The sequence below is a fragment of the Garra rufa genome, chromosome 6 (genome assembly GCF_049309525.1).
Source record: "Garra rufa chromosome 6, GarRuf1.0, whole genome shotgun sequence".
NCBI classification, from domain to species: Eukaryota; Metazoa; Chordata; class Actinopteri; order Cypriniformes; family Cyprinidae; genus Garra; species Garra rufa.
In genome coordinates this window covers 21,917,947-21,938,409 of record NC_133366.1, presented here as the reverse complement: position 1 = coordinate 21,938,409, position 20,463 = coordinate 21,917,947, and the positions used below count along the sequence as shown (strand labels likewise).

At 35.3% G+C, this 20,463-nt stretch overlaps 2 protein-coding genes across 4 annotated transcripts; one reads left to right on the top strand and one right to left on the bottom strand.

Annotated features, from left to right (window-relative positions):
- Positions 1–30: 30 nt before the first annotated feature.
- asb5b (ankyrin repeat and SOCS box containing 5b) lies at positions 31–9,688 on the bottom strand. 3 transcript variants are annotated; one of them, XM_073842280.1, is made up of 7 exons: positions 9,493–9,688; positions 5,064–5,143; positions 4,847–4,954; positions 3,610–3,760; positions 3,376–3,510; positions 3,062–3,253; positions 31–1,931 (listed from the first exon to the last, which is right to left on the bottom strand). In XM_073842280.1, the coding sequence occupies exons 1-7, from the start codon at positions 9,686–9,688 to the stop codon at positions 1,804–1,806; spliced, it is 990 nt and encodes a 329-aa protein (XP_073698381.1). In that variant the 3' UTR covers positions 31–1,803. The 3 variants fall into 3 exon arrangements, with proteins under 3 accessions (XP_073698381.1, XP_073698382.1, XP_073698383.1); XM_073842281.1 differs by lacking the exon at positions 9,493–9,688 and adding an exon at positions 8,299–8,523; XM_073842282.1 differs by lacking the exon at positions 9,493–9,688 and adding an exon at positions 6,994–7,060.
- Positions 9,689–11,649: 1,961 nt separating this feature from the next.
- Positions 11,650–18,969, top strand: spcs3 (signal peptidase complex subunit 3). Its single transcript, XM_073843105.1, has 5 exons — positions 11,650–11,903; positions 12,324–12,399; positions 14,002–14,076; positions 14,239–14,354; positions 18,760–18,969. Exons 1-5 carry the CDS (start codon positions 11,761–11,763, stop codon positions 18,890–18,892), a joined length of 543 nt encoding a protein of 180 aa, XP_073699206.1. The 5' UTR covers positions 11,650–11,760; the 3' UTR covers positions 18,893–18,969.
- The last annotated feature ends 1,494 nt before the right edge of the window (positions 18,970–20,463 follow it).

Below are 20,463 nucleotides of genomic sequence, written 5' to 3'. Positions count from 1 at the left end.
ACTGCAATGACAAAGAAACCAAACAGACCATCAAATTTTACATATTCTTTATTTGTATGCAAGTTATGTATCATGCTTTGTGTTTGGCAACAAAATGTTTAGCCAAAGAATTATATTAGACTGAATCTTCCCAGTGGCTTTCTGTTTTATATAAAACAGTTCCGCATGCAATTTGGGAAGCTGTGAAAATACTGACAGTGTTAGATTTTGTGAAAACTGAAGAGTTGTGCTTTTGGTATTTTTTTTATATTATGTTGATAAAAAAAAAAATCACTACAGTTGAAGTCAAAAGATGATATGCCCCTTTCAGAATCTGCAAAATGTTAATTATTTTACCAAAATAAGAGGATCATACAAAATGCTTGTTCTTGGTTATTTAGTACTGACCTTAATAAGATATTTCACATAAAAGATGTTTACATGTAGTCCACAAGAGAAAGTAATAGTTGAATTTATAAAAATGACCCTGTTTAACATCCCCTTGATTCATAATACTGTGTTCTTACCTGAATGATCCACAGCTGTGATTTTTTTGGTTGTTCATGAGTCCCTTGTTTGTCCTGAACAGTTAAAATGTCTGCTGTTCTTCAGAAAAATCCTTCAGGTCCCACAAATTCTTTGGTTTTCCAGCATTTTTGTATATTTGAACCCTTTCCAAAAATGACGGTATAGTTTTGAGATCCATCTTTTCACACTAAGGACAACTGAGGCACTCATATGTAACTATTACAGAAGGTTCAAATGCTCACTGATGCTTCAGAAGGAAAAACGATGAATTAAGAGCTGGGGGTAAAATTTTTTGAACAGATTGGAGATGTGTACTTTTTTCTTATTTTGCCTAAATATCATATTTCCATGTAGTACTGCCATTTAGAAGATAGAAGATAGAACAGAAGATATATGTATATTTCCCAGAAGACAAAATAAGTTGAATTTACCCTGATCTTCAAATTCAATTTTTTTTACCCCTGCTCTTAATGTATGGTTTTTCCTTCTGGAGCATCAGTGAGCTTTTGAACCTTCTTTAATAGTTGCATAGAAGTTTCTTAGTGTGAAAAGATGGATCTTAAACTCATACAGTCATTGTTGGAAAGGGTTCAAATACATTAAAATGCTGGAAAGCCAAAGAATTTGTGGGACCTGATGGATTTTTATGAAGAACAGCAGGCAGTTTAACTGTTCAGGACAAACAAGGGACTCATGAACAACTATCTCTAAAGAAAAAACAAAACAGCTGTGGAGGTATGTAAACTGTTAAACAGGGTCATTTTTATAAATTCAACTATTATTTTCTCTTGTGGACTATATGTAAATATCTTTTATGTTGAATATCTTATTCAGGTCAGCACTAAATAAAAAATAACATGCATTTTGTATGCTCCCTCTTACTGTATTTTGGTAAAATAATTAACATTTTGCAGATTCTGAAAAGGGATGTAAACTTTTGACCTCAACTGTATACTGACATGCACTTCAATAATTTCATCCTGACGTGATTAATGTGTAATCATATTAGGCATGCGGCTTATATTAATATATAAGAATGTGCAGGTTAAAAATGACAAAATCTTGTGAAGATATTATTTACAAAAATATTACTGATGTTCATTATTTGCACAAAAATATATCAGTTCTAAAAAAAAAAACATTTGAACTTAGAAGACGTAAAACTGAATGGCTAGCATGATTTTGTTTTTTGTGCGCTGGTGGTCACAAAGAAGACTGGGTGACCTTTTTGTATATTAATGCACTTAACATAAGAAAATAAAAGGGGAAGGGGTGTTATGGATTGAGGTAGAGAATCTATCTATACTGGAGGAAACTCTTGAGCAGAGTAGGCAGTTTGAGGTGAGGAATCAGATGCAGTCTGGATCGGCCCATGTAGTTTCGGATACCCAGTCTACACAGCTGACACAGAGACCGTGGCGTTGCTATTAAAAAAGAGACAGTCAAGGTTAGCAACATCCAAATTCAAAAAATTTAATCTTATTAACAACTTAGTAGTTCATAAACTATATAGACAAAGTTGGTTTTAAAAATTTACAGAAGACCCATCTGGATCATTTCCTGAACCCATTCCCTCTATCTTTTAGGGCTGGGTTTTGACCCAAATGATTTAATTCGATTATTCTTTAAAAGCTTGCAAAATGATAATTATTTTACCAAAATAAGAGGGATCATACAAAATCCATTTTATTTTTTATTTAATATTGACCTGAATAAGATCATCCACATTAACGACACATACATATAGTCCATAAGAGAAAATAATAGTATAAAAATGACCCCCGTTCAAAAGTTTACATACGCTTGATTCTTAATACTGTGTTGTTACCTGAAAAATTCACAGCAGTTTTTTTGTTTAGTGATAGTTGTTCATGAGTCCTTTGTTTGTCCTGAACAGCCCACTGTTCTTTAAAAAAATTCTTCAAGTCCCATAAATTGGTTTTTCAGCTTTTTTGTGTATTTGAACCCTTTCTAACAATGACTGTGATTTTGAGATCATTTCTTCACACTGAGGACAACTGAGAGACTCATATGCAAATATTACAGAAGTTCAAACGCTCACTGATGCTCCAGAAGGAAACACAATGCATTAAGATGAAGAAGATTGAAGATCAGGGTAAATGTAACTTATTTTCTCTTCTGGGAAACATGTAAGTATCTTCTGAAGGGCAGTACAAAATGAAAAAAATATATGTTTAAGCAAAATAAAAAATATGTACACATCTTCGTTCTGTTCAAAAGTTTTCACTCCCAGACTCTTAATGCATAGTTTTTCCTTCTGAAGCATCAGCGAGCGTTTGAACTTTCTGTAATAGTTGCATATGAGTCCCTCAGTAGTCCTCAGTGTGAAAAGATGGATCTCAAAACCATAGTCATTGTTGGAAAGGTTTCCAATACACAAAAAAGCTGAAAAACCAAAGATTTTGTTGGAACTGAAAGATTTTCCCGTAGAACAGCGGACAGTTAAAACTTTACGAATCGATTAAAATTGAGAAATCAATATTTATTACCCAGCCCTACTCTCTTTCCTGTCAAAATCAACTGAGCAACATACCCTCATAAAGAAGAAGGACAGCCTCTGCCATACTGCTGGGTGGTGCTGTCTCCACCGGCCTTTGTAGCTCCAGGTTGCGAGCGTTGATGTTAGCGCCGAAGTCTAGTAGCACTCTGATGATTTCTGGACAGTCCTTCTGTGCTGCAGCGTGCAGTGGTGTGTCCAGAAAACGACCCTTCTGCACATTCGCTCCTAATAAAAACAGATTTATGACAGGGTAAAATAAAACCTAAAGAACTAAGGCGAGATGACCTGACCACACACCAAAATACAAGTTTGAACAGCAAAAGTGTGCACAGGGGCATCAAACTCACCTCCATCCATAAGTTTCTGTGTACACTGGAGCTGCTGGGAGACACAGGCAATGTAGAGAGGTGTTCCTAGATGAGGGATGTCGTAATCTACATCTGCTCCCCATGAGATGAGTGACTCTATACATGCTGCCTGGCCTGAGACAACAAATACATGTATGTTTACATTTTTGTAAACTCTGCTATAAATGCTATACATTTTTTTTGTGGTTAGACTTAGCAAGCAGAATTACTTACCTTTGCTAGAGGCCTCATGAATGGGTGAAGGCTGGCACGCTTCTGCCTGTGGTTTTGCTCCATGTTCCAAAAGCACTTCTGTGCAGGTGACACTTCCTGCTGAGCAGGCGTTGAACAGCGGAGTCACGCCATCAATGGTTGTGGCATTTACCTGCCATGAACATTTTAACAGCACAATCCGCACAAACAGATCATTCTGCGCATAGTCTTCTACTATACAAAGAGGAAGAAAACAAAAAGTCTTTCCTGAAATAATTAAGAAAGCCTAGGGTTAGTTGTCACAAGGGGAAGTTATCAGAAGGGGCTGTATTTCAATAACTATGTGGTTTTGAGATTAAATTCCAAGTACATCATTTATTTTGTTCTTTAGAAGTTTAGTTGGTTCCAAATTTCAAGTTTAAAACTATTAATTTTTAAATATTGTGTGAATTTTATCTTCCGTTATCATCATATTTTTGCTATAGCTGTAACATACACTACAAGTCAAAAGTTTCTGAACAGTAAGATTTTTAATGTTTTTTTTTTAAAAGAAGTATCTTCTGCTCACCAAGCCTACATTTATTTCATCCAAAGTACAGTAAAAACAGTACAATTTTTTATATTTTTATTATTTAAAATAACTGTTTTCTATTTGAATATATTTTAAAATGTAATTTATCCCTGTGATTCAAAGCTGAATTTTTAGCATCATTACTCCAGTCACATGATCCTTCAGAAATCATTCTAATATTCTGATTTGCTGCTCAAAAAACATTGAATATTATTATTATTATTATTATTATTATTATGTTAAAACAGCTAAATAACTATTTTAAATAGTAAAAATATGTCACAATTGTACTGTTTCTGCTGTATTTTGGGTCAGATAGATGCCGGCTTGGTGAGCAGAGGAAAATTATATTAAAAAACATTCAAATCTTTAATATTAGTAATACACTACCAGTCAAAAGTTTTCAAACAGTAAGATTTTTTATGTTTTTTTAATGTTGTTTATATAGGCTAGTTGTCATGTCTTTTTTAAATTATAAATGTCTGCAATTTATTAAATTAAATATAACATGTTATGTATAATATTGTATAAATAATTAAAAATATAATATAAAATCAATTATTTAAAAATAACATTGAAATATTTTATGGGTAAAGCAATGGTATTTTATATTCAAATATAAGTATTTTAAATGATGCATATTAAATATTTTAACCTTTAATATGCTGTTTAAAAACTATAACTCACATTGGCACCAGCTTCAATGAGAGCCCTGGCACATGCTACATGATCTCCCAGACATGCTTCGTGTAGTGGTGTCACATGATCAATGGTGATGATATTTGCACTGTAACCCTAGTAATACAGAGAAAAAACACAAAATATTTACTTTTAGAAATGCTAACATTAATTTAAACTTTTAACTATTTCTGTTCCATTTCTTTGTGTGCATATGTTTGCAAACCTGTGAGAGAAGAGTCTTGAGCGCCAGAAGTCGACCTTGACATGCAGCTTCATGGAGTGGAGAACGATCCGCCCATGAACCTGTGAGCACACATTAAATTATTTTTTTAATAAACAAACTTACTAACACCAAATGCTTCTTATGAGTAATGAATGCCTGTTGATTTCATACTACAAAACAAAATACAAAACAACCCCCAAAAATCTTAAAATTAACAATGATCAAGTGTTACATTAACATCATTTACAGCAAGCACCATTTGCTGTATTTAAAAGCCAACAAAAGCACTACCATGTCATTCAAGAGCTTTAAACACACCCACTCAGCCACAGCCGGACTTCATATAATTTCCAGCACATTCTAAAGTGAGAGTGGTGTAAGCACTGGTGAGTTTGACACTGCCCATTGACAGCTGTTGAGCAGAGAGGCTGTGAGTGGAATTGCTGAAAATGGCAAAGCATTATCAACTACCACGAGAGCAGATCAGCTCTCTAGATACAATAAAGGTCGACTCGTTTCAACTGTTGAGCTATTTGAACATATTCCCCTGTGTTGCTTTGATACAAAATGTAAATGATTTCACTACATAAAATGCACAATAAAAATCTGATTGCTGTCTTATCAGTATGTCGGAATGAAAGCAATAAAAGCAATATTTTTCTCCAATAATGGCAGCTATATTGTTTTTATGTAAAGAATAAAATTACAAGACACCTCACATAACAAAAGCCCATTTACAAAAACTCAGTGGATTCATTATTCCCGGGCAGCAAATGCCAGGGCTCTCCAATACTGGCAACGAGGCATTCTGGATAGCATGTCTTTTCCATTATGTGTTTGAGCGGAAGCCATGTCAGTGTCAAAGTATTCTCCACCAGCTTTACTCTTCAAAAAAAAGCTACATTTTTAATGAATTGGTGAGCAAGTTTATGCTAAAAAATCCTAAAAGTGATAGTTCCCCACTCTCGTTACAAACCCGTCAGATCTATGTTTATCTTCAAAACACAAATTAAGATATTTTTGATTAAATCTGAGAGCTTTCTGACCCATAGACAGCAACGCAGCTACCACATTTAAGGCCCAGAAAGGTAGTAAGGACATTGATAAAATAGTCCATGTCACATCAGAGGCCCAACTGTAATTTTACGAAGCTACGAGAATATTTTTTGTGTGCAAAGACAACAACAATAGCAAATTTATTCAAGAATTTCTCCTCCCTGTCAGTTGTTCATGAGAGTACCACAACACGAAAAAAAGCTCCCGGATTTCATCAAAAATATCTTCATTTGTCTTCTGAGATGAATAAAAATCTTACAGGTTTGGAATGACATGAGGGTGAGTAATCAATCACAGAATTCGTATGTTTTTGTGAACTATCCCTTTCAATATTTTGAATTTTAAAAAAAATCAATCTACCAATATCATGAAATGTATCAACTATTATTAGAATTCTATATTTTTAAGCCATCATTAATGTTAAATGTTTAATATTAGATGTATAAACTTATCATAAAATGCATGTTCAGTTCAGATTTATTTGTGAAGTGCTTCGCAAAATGAAAAAAAAAAAAAAATTCCATGCAAAATCCTGTGGGTCAGACTGCATTTTGAAAATCCCTCAAGCAAGCAATCCTGTATCAACCTACTGACCACATTAGCAATAACAACTACCAACAACACAGTCTTCAGACATTTTATACTGAACCACAACCAGAATCTTATGTATAACCAAACAGTTGTGAGCGTGTTATAAATGCCTTAAACACGGTACTATCAGCTCCTGCCGTAGATATGTATCTATTCAGAGTGGACTGAGGAGATCTATATTTAGCAGTAGCTCATTCTAGCCACAACAACATACGACAACTGCCTTCTGCTACTGCCAATCCTGGCACAGAACAAGGCCTAAGAGCAAGAGGTTCTTACATACCCAAGTCTCCGTCACCCCACGGTACATCTAGCCATTGATACGAATACGCCATAGCCTGAAAATAAAAGGACGGCTGTCATCTCAAGCAAAACAGCAGCCGTCTTATATTTTTAGCTTAGCTGAGCGAAGATGAGTTACTGCCACTGAGATTTAAGACTGACATGTGGAACTTCAGGTCACAGCTGTGCTGAAGTCAGTTACAATGATACTAGATTACTAGATGCTAGTATTATTTAATGATTAATTTTCTTGTACATTTAAAACAAAAATGAACTGTTGAAACCTCAACATTGACAATTTGGGTCAGAGACACATTCTGGCACTGCTCAGTATGAATGGTGGCTGTTTAACAGCAAATAGTGAGACTCTGAAAGCTTTCATGAATATTTCAGATCCTGCTCTGTTCATGTGACTACAGCTGGGCTCCAAGGAGACTAGGACCACTTGTAACTTCCATGCTTAGCCTAAGCAGGGAATTGACAAATCAGCAAGACATTCAACTTTTATATGGCGCATTGCAAAGAACCAAGTCTAATGCATAATGCCAAACACACAATAGCCTATACTGTCTTTACATGAACTCTCATGGCATTGCTAAGAGGGTTCAAATGTCATCAACTGGAAATAACTAAACTTAGCTGTACAACAATAAAATCAGACACTAAAACAGATTTTACCTTAAACCAATAACTACTAGGCCATGTACACAACATGATAAACACATGTGCATGTGACTATTTATATGTTCCTATACTTACTACTACTGTTGCATAGTCTACAAATAGCTAGGTTAGCCAGTTTTATATTTGGGCTGTGGAAAAAATAGAAAAGATTAACCAGGCTTTGGAACAAAATGTTCTTTTTTCATCCTATAAATGACCAGCAACATTACATGACTATCCGCAATATTATTTAATATTCTCTTCATCCTGCTCCTTTAAGAATTATGCTTGCAGGTGTGCGTACTTCTGACTGACACCGTGGCAATTATGTAGTTAATATCCATCGTAGTCCATTCTTTTTTCCATTAAATTTTCTTGTTTTATTATTTAATAATGTTAAGTTCTATGTATAGGCTAAATATAAAACAATATTTATTATGATATTATGAGATTATTATAACAATAATTAATATTGAGAATGTCATATTAATAATATAAATTGTTATATTACTTATCTAATATTAGCTTAAATATTATTTGTCATTTTTATACAGAAGGTCCGCCCTTATACAAAAGCATTACTGCAGGGTGACAGCAGGGCGCAATATAAATGCACATTTATTTACACGTGTCGATAACTCACCTTGACTAATCAAAACACCCCAGCGCGATTTCTTTTTCTCGGAAAAATCGTCGACCTCCTCTCGCTTTCTTTTCTTGGGAGTATTATCTGAGTACTCGGCTTCTCTGCAGGGAACTTCGGGCATGTTTGCATCAGCCCTGTCCTCTTCTTTACACAGGGTAGAGCAAGTGTGACGAGCGCCTCTTTTTGATTGGCTGCTCGGCTTGTTGTTGTTTCAGATCTCAGTAGAGTCGTGTTGGCTACTGCAAAGATTTAGCTTATAAATATTAATAAGGTCACGCCGCCGAAGCGTCTGGTTACGTCACGTAATTAATATTCATAAGCCGTGCCATATTTTAGAATAACAAACGCTACTTACTAAGATCACGCCTACTGGCCGTACGTCACGTAACGTTATTTATATTCATGAGATAAATATTCACCACAGTACCAAGTCTGCGCCCGTTAAACTATTTATACCTCAGGTTAAGATTAGAACAGTGGCACTATTATTCCGACGCAAATAGCTAGGAATAATCAGGATCCTGGTTTTTCTTTTCCGTGTATACCCTTAACATTTATCAAAAATAGATGTATTGTGGAATGTGAGTTTTAATTTAATTTATGGTTACGTCACACGTCCTTTTGCGTCATAGAGATCAGACTGACACCCCAAACATTTCAGCTTGTCTGTTGTCAGAAGCCAAGCATGTTGCGGATAATAACTGATAATTCAATCGTTCGTTAAATTTGTTTAGCATTTCACATCAGGTTATTTGCATGTTTTTGAGGTTATAATTAATACAGAGCAAAAAAAGATAAAGTGAAAATCTGTAGACTTTTTTGCAGTCTGATTGTATAGATTAATTAATAAACATGAAGGATGCATTACCATATGTCTCATCAAACGTTTACATTAAATGGTTACTTCTATTTTAACATGTATTATATCACAGTTGTATCCAAAATCAACTCAGCCATATAAAAAAATGCTGTGAGAGAAAATAATTTTCCAACCCAGTGTTAGATAAGAACAGGCTGACCCAATTTTCTCAATGTTACAAACTGGGCCATGCTGCAGAAGCTTTCTCTTTTACACCCTATACAACCAGACAAAGTTTTATCAGCTTTGCAAACAGACATAAAGACCCTATAGTGACTTAGAACATGCTCCAAAATATACAGCCTCGATATGTCCCATTCTTGTCTACTTACTGTGCCCTTGGCCAAAATCATAGAACTCAGCTGCGATCCGTGCCGCCTCCTTACGGTTTCCTTTAACCACATAGAAGTGGGTCAGTATGTTTAAGCTGATCTTGACGAAAAGTTTGAAGCAAAAAAGTACAAAAATCGAGAGATAAACATTGGTATACTGCGAGCCAAAAGGCCGCTCCTCCAAAATCCCAGTCATTGCTGCTGCTCAGTGACAGTGAATGTTTTGGAATGGGATCCTGGGATGTGTTGATGGGGATCATATGCCAGGCCGGCCCAGTTATTCCCCAAGGCAGCTGGGCCCAGAGTAGAGATGAGATAAGGCAGCTGTACTTTTTTAGCTAGTGGAAAATGGGCCACTTGACTGAGGCATAACAATAGGTGTTGTCATTTGTGGGGATGTTTGTCTCATGATACATAGTAACAGTTTTGTTTTCACTACATCATTTGTATTGTAACATATTGTTGCTAATACATAGAGCAGTGACTTCAGATGACAGTATTTTGAAAGCATTTGTGTGTACAATGCCATTGTGCAAAAATACCCTGTTCATAATCAGCCATGATTAATCTAATAACAGAAGAGTTGCCAGGATGAAGCTAGTAACATTTGGTTGATCATGTGATCTATAGGAACTTTATCACATTTTGACGATTTTAATACAGTGATTTATGCGGAAAGGATTTAATTTTGCTTGTGTAAGCAATGCTTCTGGAAATAATATCAGTTTTTCATAAAAGGGTTATTGTGGACAAATGTAAATAATTACATTTTTCTTGTACAACTTTCCAAATACACAAAAGTTCAGGGTCAATTTTTGTAGAAGACTTTACAAAGTAATATAGAGTTTTTGATAAATCAGTGTTTGTTATAAATACTGTGGTGTAAATTTTTGTGTTAAAGGGATAGTTCACCCAAAAATATTATTCAGACAAAAATCCTCAGAGTTATATTAAAAATGTCCTGGCGCTTCCAAGCTTTATAATGGCAGTGAATGGGTGCTGAGATTTTGAAGTCCAATAAAAGTCCATCCATCTATCATAAAAGTACTCTGCATGGCTCCAGAGAGTTAATAAAGGCCTTCGGAAGCAAATCAATGTGTTTTTGTAAGAAAAATCCATATTTAAAATGTTACAAAATGCAATCTAGCTTCCTAACTGTCGCACTGGGGTTCATAAGAGAGTGGCGTTCCAGTGGATGACGTAGGATGTAGGTGAACGTGGTGACAAATGTGGAACGCAGTGAAATGAGCCAAGCAAAACACTGGTCACGAATTAGAAGTACAAAATAAGGATTTGAAAGATAAATGTTGGAGGATTTCAATGTAAGCCAAGAGGAGACTTTTTCCTTTGATGTAAACAAAACTTGGTTCACATGAGACTAGTATGTTTTCACTGGAGCTTACGCTACGCTTATGTCATCCTTTCAAACACCACTCTTTCGTGAACTCATGTACAACAACAGAAGCTAGAGATTACGTTTTATAAAGTTTTAACTATGGCCTTTATTAACCCCCTGGAGCTGTGTGTACTTTTAATGATGGATTCATGCACTTTTATTGGATTGTATTTGTCTGAAAGTAGGGCTGTGCAATAAATCGCATGCGATTGTCATGCGTATCTCATCAGTAAAGCCGGTTCTATGATTAGTAGTAAATCTCCATCACCTGCGTTCAGATGGCGCGGTATTTAAAACACTAAGCCGTAGATCACTGAAAAGCTACGCAATATCGTGTTCAAAATTGAATGCGATTCATCCGCGATTTTGAACGCGATATTGCATAGCTTTTCAGTGATTGACGGCTCGACAGTGTTTTAATTACCGCGCCATCTGAACGCAGGTGATGGAGATTTACTACTAATCATAGAACCGTCTTTACTGATGAGATACGCATGACAATCGCATGCGATTTATTGCACAGCCCTATCTGAAAGTAGAAAGTCATACACCTAGAATGGCTTGAGGATGAGTAAATCATAGGGTAATTTACATTTTTTGGGTGAACTATCCCTTTAAATGTACATTTTTGTATACCGTTGTTTACTTCACCCACATTTAAAAAGAAACTGCTCTTTGACTGTTAATGCAATTTCACTTCCTGACCACTGGATGTCAGTATATACTTTCCATTATCAAACAGGAAGTAGGTCTTGCTTCCGAATCATCTTTTAGCCGCCTGCACTTCCTGCTTTGAACCTCCGCGCGGAGCGTTTCAATATATCTTTGTTTTGCAATACATTCTCTTAGTTTGATCAGAACTATATTGAAAAATGAATACGGTACTGTCGAGGGCGAACTCGCTCTTCGCCTTCTCTCTCAGTGTGATGGCAGCTCTCACTTTCGGATGCTTTATTACCACAGCCTTCAAAGACAGAAGCGTACCGGTGGATATACACGTCTCCAAAGTCATGATGTAAGTAAACTGCACCGTTTCTGAGTTTGCGTCCACATGATCTGTATTAAATCAGTGCTAATTTCATATAAAAATATTTGATAAACACGAGGCACCACCGTCCTTTCAGAATCATTTGTTATTTTGGAGCATATGGGACTTGTAGATGCTGCTGAGCGTGCGGCCAATAGCAGTGCAGCACATCAGCTATTCAAATGAAATGAATATATAGATTTTTATGGTTTTGTTTAACAGTATTTTGGAACGCAATTTCTATCTGAAAGTATAAAAGAGAGAAAACAATATTGTGCAGGATTCCCTTATTATTACTTTATTTACGTTTGTACATTTTAAATGTATATGGGCTGTCAGGTTGCGGGTTTGAATGTAGTTTCACATAGCACTACACTTACCCTCTCATCTTCTGTCTTCTTTTTCCAGTAAAAATGTAGATGACTTCACAGGACCACGAGAGAGGAGTGACTTGGGCTTTGTGACATTTGACATTTCTGCTAATATCCTTTTGACAGAACAGACCACTGCTGTGCCACCCAAAAACGTTTACATACAGCTTGCAGAATCTGCAAAATGTTAATTATTTGACCAAAAATACGAATGATCATACAAATTGCATGTTATTTTTTATTCAGTATTGAAGACGTTTCACATAAAAGTTGTTAACATAGTCCACAAGAGAAAATGATGACCCTATTCAAAGGTTTGCATCACCTTGATTCTTAATACTGTGTTGTTACCTGAATGATCCCCAGCTGTTTTTTTTTTTTTTTTTTTTTTTTTTTAGTGACAGTTGTTCATGAGTCCCTTGTTTGTCTTGAACAGTTAAACTGCCTGCTGTTCTTCAGAAAAATCCTTCAGGTCCTACAAATTCTTTGGTTTTTCAGCATCTTTGTGTATTTGAACCCTTTCCAACAATGACTGTATGATTTTGATATCCATCTTTTCACACTGAAGACAACTGAGGGGACAACTCATATGCAACTATTACAGAAGATTCAAATGCTCACTGATGCTTCAGAAGGAAACATAATGCATTATGACCAAGGGGTGTAAACTTTTGAACAGAATGAAGATGTGCACATGTTTCTTATTTTGCCTAAATATCACTTTTTTTTGTGTGCATGTAGTATTCCCCTTTAGATTCTACAAAATATACTTGCATGTTTTCCAGAAGACAAAATAAGTAGAATGTACCCTGATCTTCAAATTCAAAAAGTTTTCATTCCCTGGCTCTTAATGCATCCTTTTTCCTTCTGAAGCATTAGTTAGGGTTTGAACATTTTGTAACCATCAATCACTAAAAAAACAACAACAACTGTGGATCATTCAGGTACCAAGACAATTTTAAGAATCAAGTGTATATAAACCTTTGAACTGGGTTATTTTTATAAATTCATTTTCCCCCCCTGTGCACTATATGTAATTGTCTTTTATGTGAAATATCTTACTCAGGTCAGTACTAAATTAAAAGTAACATGCATTTTGTATGATCCTTCTTATTTTGGTAAAATTAACATTTTGCTGATTCTGCAAGGTGTACGCAAACTTTAGACTTCAACTGTACCATGTAGATGCAAAAAAGGCTATAGTTTCTATGGAAGCCTGTTTCAGCCTAAAGATTATTGTGACTCACAATTCAGACTTTTTTCTTGCAATTTTTAGAAGAAAAAAACATCAGAATTGCAAGTTGTACATTGAAATTATATCCAGCCATGGAATAAATAATTGAAAAAGTTAATTGTGTCTTTTTATATTTTGCAGTTCTGAGTTCATGTCTTGGAAATTCAAAGAAAAAAGTCAGAATTGTGAGAGAAACTTGAAATAATGAGAAGAAAAGTGGGGTTTAACTTTTCTATTTATTTATTTTAAGATTCCACAAATTTCAGATTTGTCATTTTACATATTTATATATATTTAATGTTACTTTTTCCCCGTTTTATATAATGTATTATTTCTGCAAATGAAAGTCCAGTGTAAATGCATTTATGCCTTCTCAGTACACTGTTTATCAGTCTTTGTATATGCCACTTCAGATGTTGCTTCCATGCAGTTTACACCTAGAACTAGATTTACATTATTTGCCTTAACCACTTTATAACATTTGCAGCCAATATTTGACTGGAATGTGAAGGAGCTCTTTCTTTACCTGACTGCTGAATATACAACCAAAAGCAATGTAAGTCCTGACCACTTCAGTCTATCCATGGAGTCATTAAGCCTGGCAGATATAATTAACAGTTTTGTTAATGAAAATTCATTAAGAGCTGGGTATTTGTTGTGTTGTAGACTGTAATATTTCAAACCTGTTTGTAATTTTCTTATCTTTATCCCGTGCTAGGCATTGAACCAGGTGGTGCTATGGGACAAAATTGTCTTGAGAGGTGATAGTACCAAACTAAACATGAAGGATGTTAAATCCAAGTACTTCTTCTTTGATGATGGGAACGGTCTAAGGTTAGTTCCGTTTTCTTTCATTATTATTTCTAAACTTAAAAGCATTAATAATCACTTACTAGACCATCTCATTCTAGCAACTAATTTACTCCCTTGTCATCCATGATGTTCATGTCTTTCTTCAGCCGTAAAGAAATAATCTTGAGGAAAACATTTCAGGAATGTTCTCTATATAGTGGACTTCTATGGTGTCCAGAAGTTAAAACTTCCAAAATGCAGCTTTAAAGGGCTCAAATCGATCCAGAAGAAGAGTCCTCTCTTGTGAAACGATCAGTTATTTTCTAAAAAAAAATTACAGTTTATATACTTTGACCTCAAATGCTCGTCATGTCTAGCTCTGCGATGTGCATGCTCCTCCAACCAACTTCAAAATGGTCCGACGTCGCTGTTTTACCTTTTTTTGTAAAGGGAGTTTGACCTTCTTTGTGTTTTCACTTTGTAAACAATGGGTCAGTACTTTGCAGCGATGTAGGTTGATTTTCAGATTAAAAATTGACCTACCCTAACTGTCTTGAACCGGAATACACATTAGGTAAGACCGTTCTTCCTCGGATTGTTTAGAGCCCTTTGAAGCTGCATTTAAACTGCATTTTGGAAGTTCAAACTCATGGGCACTATATGGAGGAAGATTCTGAAATGTTTTCCTCAAAAAACATAATTTCCTTACGACTGAAAAAAAAGAAAGACATGAACATATTGGATGACAAGGGGGTGAGTAAATTATCTGTAAATTTTTGTTCTGGAAGTGACGTTCTCCTTTAATACCCTTCATTATCATTATTTATTCAACGTTGAATCAAAATGTTTCTTTTTAAAACTACTTTTGAAATGTATATTTAATGTTTTTTCCATTTAACACAATGATGTGCAGTTTATTAATGATTTTTTGATCATATGGTTATATGTGTATATTTCAATTATAATACTCTAAGATCTAAATCTGATAAGTAAACATTGCAAAATAATATAACACAAATATCTACACTCCAGTTGAGCTGAATGAATATTCACAATGTGTCAACTAGGGCTGTCAAAATGGCTGAAAAACTAAATTTAAATTTTCCACTTAAATATTATCAATATTTGAATTATATTCATATTTTAAAGGCATCATTTTAGTGGGTGAAAAAAAGCGTTTGGCTTCTCTCCTGGTTGCACAAGAGGGCGCATCAATCAAAATATTAATAATGCACCTTTATTAAAGGTCCCATATTCTCAAAAAAAAATTTCATGATAACTGAGGTCTAGGGGTTATGTAACTACCATATTAGTTTCAAAACGGTCAATCCACAGCAAACTGCACACAGCCTGAATAAAGTAGCCGTTCCTTTTCACGAGCCCCTGTAACTTCCGTAAAAATATGACGTCCGATCTACTCAGTCACCGCCTTCAGACACCACCCCGAGCAGCAACCACGCACCGTACCACCCTCCTTTTGTAAAACCTCGACAACTTCGCAACAACAACACGAAAACAAGTGGAGAAAGCCCTGGGGTCCGTTCTTCGTACCTCGCTTACAGGATCAAATGACACTTCCAAGATCAAATCATCGCGCTAACTATGAGCTGGCTATTCCGGTTCTCCGAACGCACCTGTTGTTGATGATTAGTATAGCTGGATGAAGTTATTTGAGATCACTGGGTGGCTTAAAAGGGGCTACGTATCGATAGTAGAAACATTGATGGGCAACTCTTTGATTGGTCGGCGAACATGACGAAGGAGCGCGCTCAGTATTTTTCTGCAGCAGAGCAAGAACTCTTGATCGAGGGATTTCAGGAGTTTCAGAGTTTTTTTAAAACGCAAGGGAAAACTGCAAAGGCTGGAAAAGCAAGGAGAGAGGGCTGGCAAAAAGTTGTGAACACATTAAATGCGTTAATGCTGCCCATGTTACATGTTTTTTCCTTGATATGTTATTTTATTTATATTTTTATTTTTTTATACACTACTGTTCAAAAGTTTGGGGTCAGTAAGACTTGTAATAGTCTTTAAAGAAGTCTCTTATACTCATCAAGGCTGCATTTATTTGATTAAAAATACAGAAAAAACAGTAATAGTGCAAAATGTTTTTACAATATAAAATAATGTTTTTTTTATTATTATTATTTTAACATACTTTAAAATAGAATTTATTCCTGTGATGAAAAGCTGAATTTTTATCAGCTGTTACTCCAGTCTTAAGTGTCACATGATCCTTCAGAAATCATTCCAATATGCTGATTTATCATTAGAATGATCAATGTTGGATAATATCAACAGTTGTGCTGCCAAATATTTTTTGGAACCTCTGAGATATATATATATATATATATATATATATATATAACAATGTAAATTATTTATTAACTTTTAATATTGTTTTCATTATTAACTTAATACATCCTTGGTGAATAAAAGTATTAATTTCTTTTAAAAAATTTTTTACTGACCCCAGACTTTTGAACGGTAGTGTGTGTATATATATATATATATATATATATATATATATATATATATATATATATATATATATATATATATATATATATATATATATATATATATATATATATATATATATATATATATATATAGACTGTAAAAAAAGATATATACTTTCTTGCAAGATACTTTTTTTCCCCCACCAATCAGATGTGACCTCGCCATTTCAACCAATCATAACCCGCCAGGAGCGCAGCCTAAATCCTGTTTACATGAAATAAACCTGCTCCTGAGCAGGTTTAAGCTTGCGCACCTGTTGCTATGACAGCAAGTCCCGGATGAGCTTCGAAGAACCGAGCGATCCAAGATCACGCAAAATCGTCAACAATCATATCCAGCTAACTTAGTTAGCGAGGTACGAAGAACGGACCCCTGTTCAGTCTATAGATGTCAAGCTACATCATTACACAGGCTTCCGAACAACGTTAATATAAGAGACCAGTGGCACGTCAACTTCAGCCTCTTTCACACAGCCATTCCGGAAAATACACTGATAATGTGTCCCACGATTTGTTCCGGAATTGCTTAATTAGGTTCGTTCACAGTTGTTTTCCGGAATTTGTGCGTGCTTTACACACAACCCATAAAGACGTGACATTTGGATGTGAGATGTAATGCGACGCGTACAATTCACTAAACTGAAACTAACCTGATTTTCAGCGCTGATAGTGAGGGTCTGCTTCATTCCACTTGCACATATTTTTTCCGTCGCGAAGAGTCGCAGGGTAAAGTGATCATCACTACAACACTGCCTTAATGGCATTTGGTTCTGGCTTTTGTTCACACAGCGCTCGTTCCCGTAAATTTCCGGAATCAGTGCGCATTGTAAAAGGGGCTTTACTAAAGCAACAGTTACGTAGCTTACTGCATTCAGTGTTTGAAAAAGAAAGAAACATTAATGATCATTCTGAAATATCCTGTTGAGTATCACCAAGTCACAGCAGGCTAGGCTCTAGGCTACAGCATACATGACCGTAGTTAACTGTGGTTGGCTTGGATGTGCGTCACTCAGAAAACAACAGGCCAATCAGAAGAGAGGCTCATGAATATTAATTAGATGGGCCAAAATCGACCTGTTCTTGACAGAGCTCCTAAAAAAGGAGCTGTAAAAATATATTGAGATGGATTTTGGCACTTATACCGCAGATATATATTCTTAAGGACATCAACAACTAAAATAAACCTCCAGAAAATGTGTACAATAAGGGACCTTTAAAGCGATAAAATAACATGACTATCTGTGAAAAAGTGCATTATGTTTATAAACCAATTATAATTAGGTTACTTAAACAATTTTCATGTATGCAAAGTTTAATACAAATAGATGAAAGCCCTGCACACAGAGTAGCCTACTTTTTTCATTTAAAAACATGCTGCAGTGGGATTTAATCTCCAGACATGTTTTTTAAAAGTTAAACTTAAGATAATTTTACACGGCTTTGTAAACATATGGTTCTCTTGTGCGAGACTCGAGTCCAATGGCAATAGATGTCCCTCTAGATGCGCAAAATATGCATTCTGTGTGAACGGCTTGGTTTTAGTTTTGACGAAAACAAGTTCTTCTCTGCATTGATGTTCTGTAATATTTCGGATGATATATATAAGGAATGATCATATATATAATGAATGAATAATGCAGCATCTCTGCATCTAGTGGGTTCAGCTGGATAGGCTAACAAAAACATTAAAAAGCAACGACACACATACGTCGATAACCACATACGACACCACTGATAAGGCAGCCTGACGCACACCCAAAATTCGTTTTTGCATTCGAATGTGGATTTTTATTTTAAATTCGACGAATATTCGAAATTCAAATTTTTATTTGACAGCTCTATTATTTAGACTGGATATTTGACAGGAAGAACTTAAAATTATAGACATGAATAAGAATCTCTCTCATATCTATTTTTCCCTAATCCAGGGCAAATAAGAACATCACTCTCACTCTCTCATGGAATGTGGTGCCAAATGCTGGAATCCTGCCATTGGTCATGGGATCAGGACACAAGAGTCTCGCCTTCCCTGAAACATATGAATCAGCGAAGAGCTACTGAACTGTTCCAGTCCACCCCAAACCATATTTGTAAATGTTGTGCTCTCTATGGGTTTTAATAAAAGTTGACAAAATGTTTTGGAGGAGTGACTGTTGTTTAAAGGGGTTACGAAAGCAATTACATCATACTAATATTAAGAGTTGGATGTTATATTCAGTTCTGTAGCCACAGTTCTAGTTCCAAAAAAGGCTGAGAATATTTTTCTTCAGGAAAAATTATTCTCTGGTGTTTCACAATTGTCTCATGCAGACAATAATTCTTTCATAATAGTGTGTTTTGGATAGTGTTTGTCAAAGCAAACATGCATGTAATAACTAATTAAAAGATCAGGGTTATACATTTCTGCTCATTTCAGAGCTACCTACATGCAGAATTTGATTCTAACTCTAATCAAACACACCTGAACCAAATAATCGGGCTCTTTGGGTGTTTTGGAGTGTGCTTGGTGCTAAACTGCACCAAAAGTGTCTCTCCAATTGTCTTTTACTTGATATTAGAAATTATCTGTGTAATATAATAAAGCTCCCCAGGTTGCATAGTGTAATATCGTCAAAACCAGTAGTTTTGTGGAAACCAAAGATTTTTTATTTAACAGGTTCCACATTCAGTCACCAGATGGCAGCACTTGAACACTTAACATGCCTGTTATAGTATTTTAATTGGAGACACGCTATGACTGAATACACCAAAGCATAAACTACTTGTTATAATGTGCCAGAAAGTTTCTGTAAAACACTTAACACATTTTCTTGCTTCCATACAAATTGCAGGTCTGGTGTATTGCATAGTTGGCTAATTTTGTTTTGTTAAGCCTCAAATTTATCAGTGATGCAATAGTTTTTGAAATGCAGAGAAACAGAACATTGTGCAATATTTAAAAAATGATTCTGATTGAAAGCTATTATTAACAAGTAACTATTGCCAGTCCATGCAGCCTAACAGGGTCACTCACTCTTTGGCTGACGAACCAGAACCAGAAGTCATTGCCCTAGATACAATTATGTGATCACATCCAAATGGCATGATAACATTTTTTCTTCCAATCAATGACGTGACAGCGTTTTCAGTGTTTTGTAATACAGTCATGTTTTTATATTTATGTTAAGTGGAGTGTCCAGATGTCTGAAAAACTGTCCAGATATTCTGCTTTTAATATGCGATTCATGTAACACCACATGGCGTTTGGAACAAAGGCACGTAATAAGAAAGAAAGAAAAAGAAACAGAAGGAAGTAACCCACTGTACAATTGCACACCTCATTCCTGTGAGGGCAACATTGTATCACACAAAAGAAACAAAAGATCAAGGTTTCTTATTCAGCAAGAGCAGGTGAAAGGAAATAGGCCAGGTATTTGTACCCAAAATTCAATTTCTCAACACGTAATAGAGGTAATTTTAGCATTTCAAGCTGTTTTGCTGTAGTACACATGGTGTGAATAATAATGGGCAATTCACCCTCATTTTTGTGAGCCATTTGGCCCAAAAGAGAATGTTCTGGACATTTTCAGTAAAATAAGATTCAACCCAAGGTATAAAATGAGGTGATTGTAGTGAAAATGATCACATAGCTG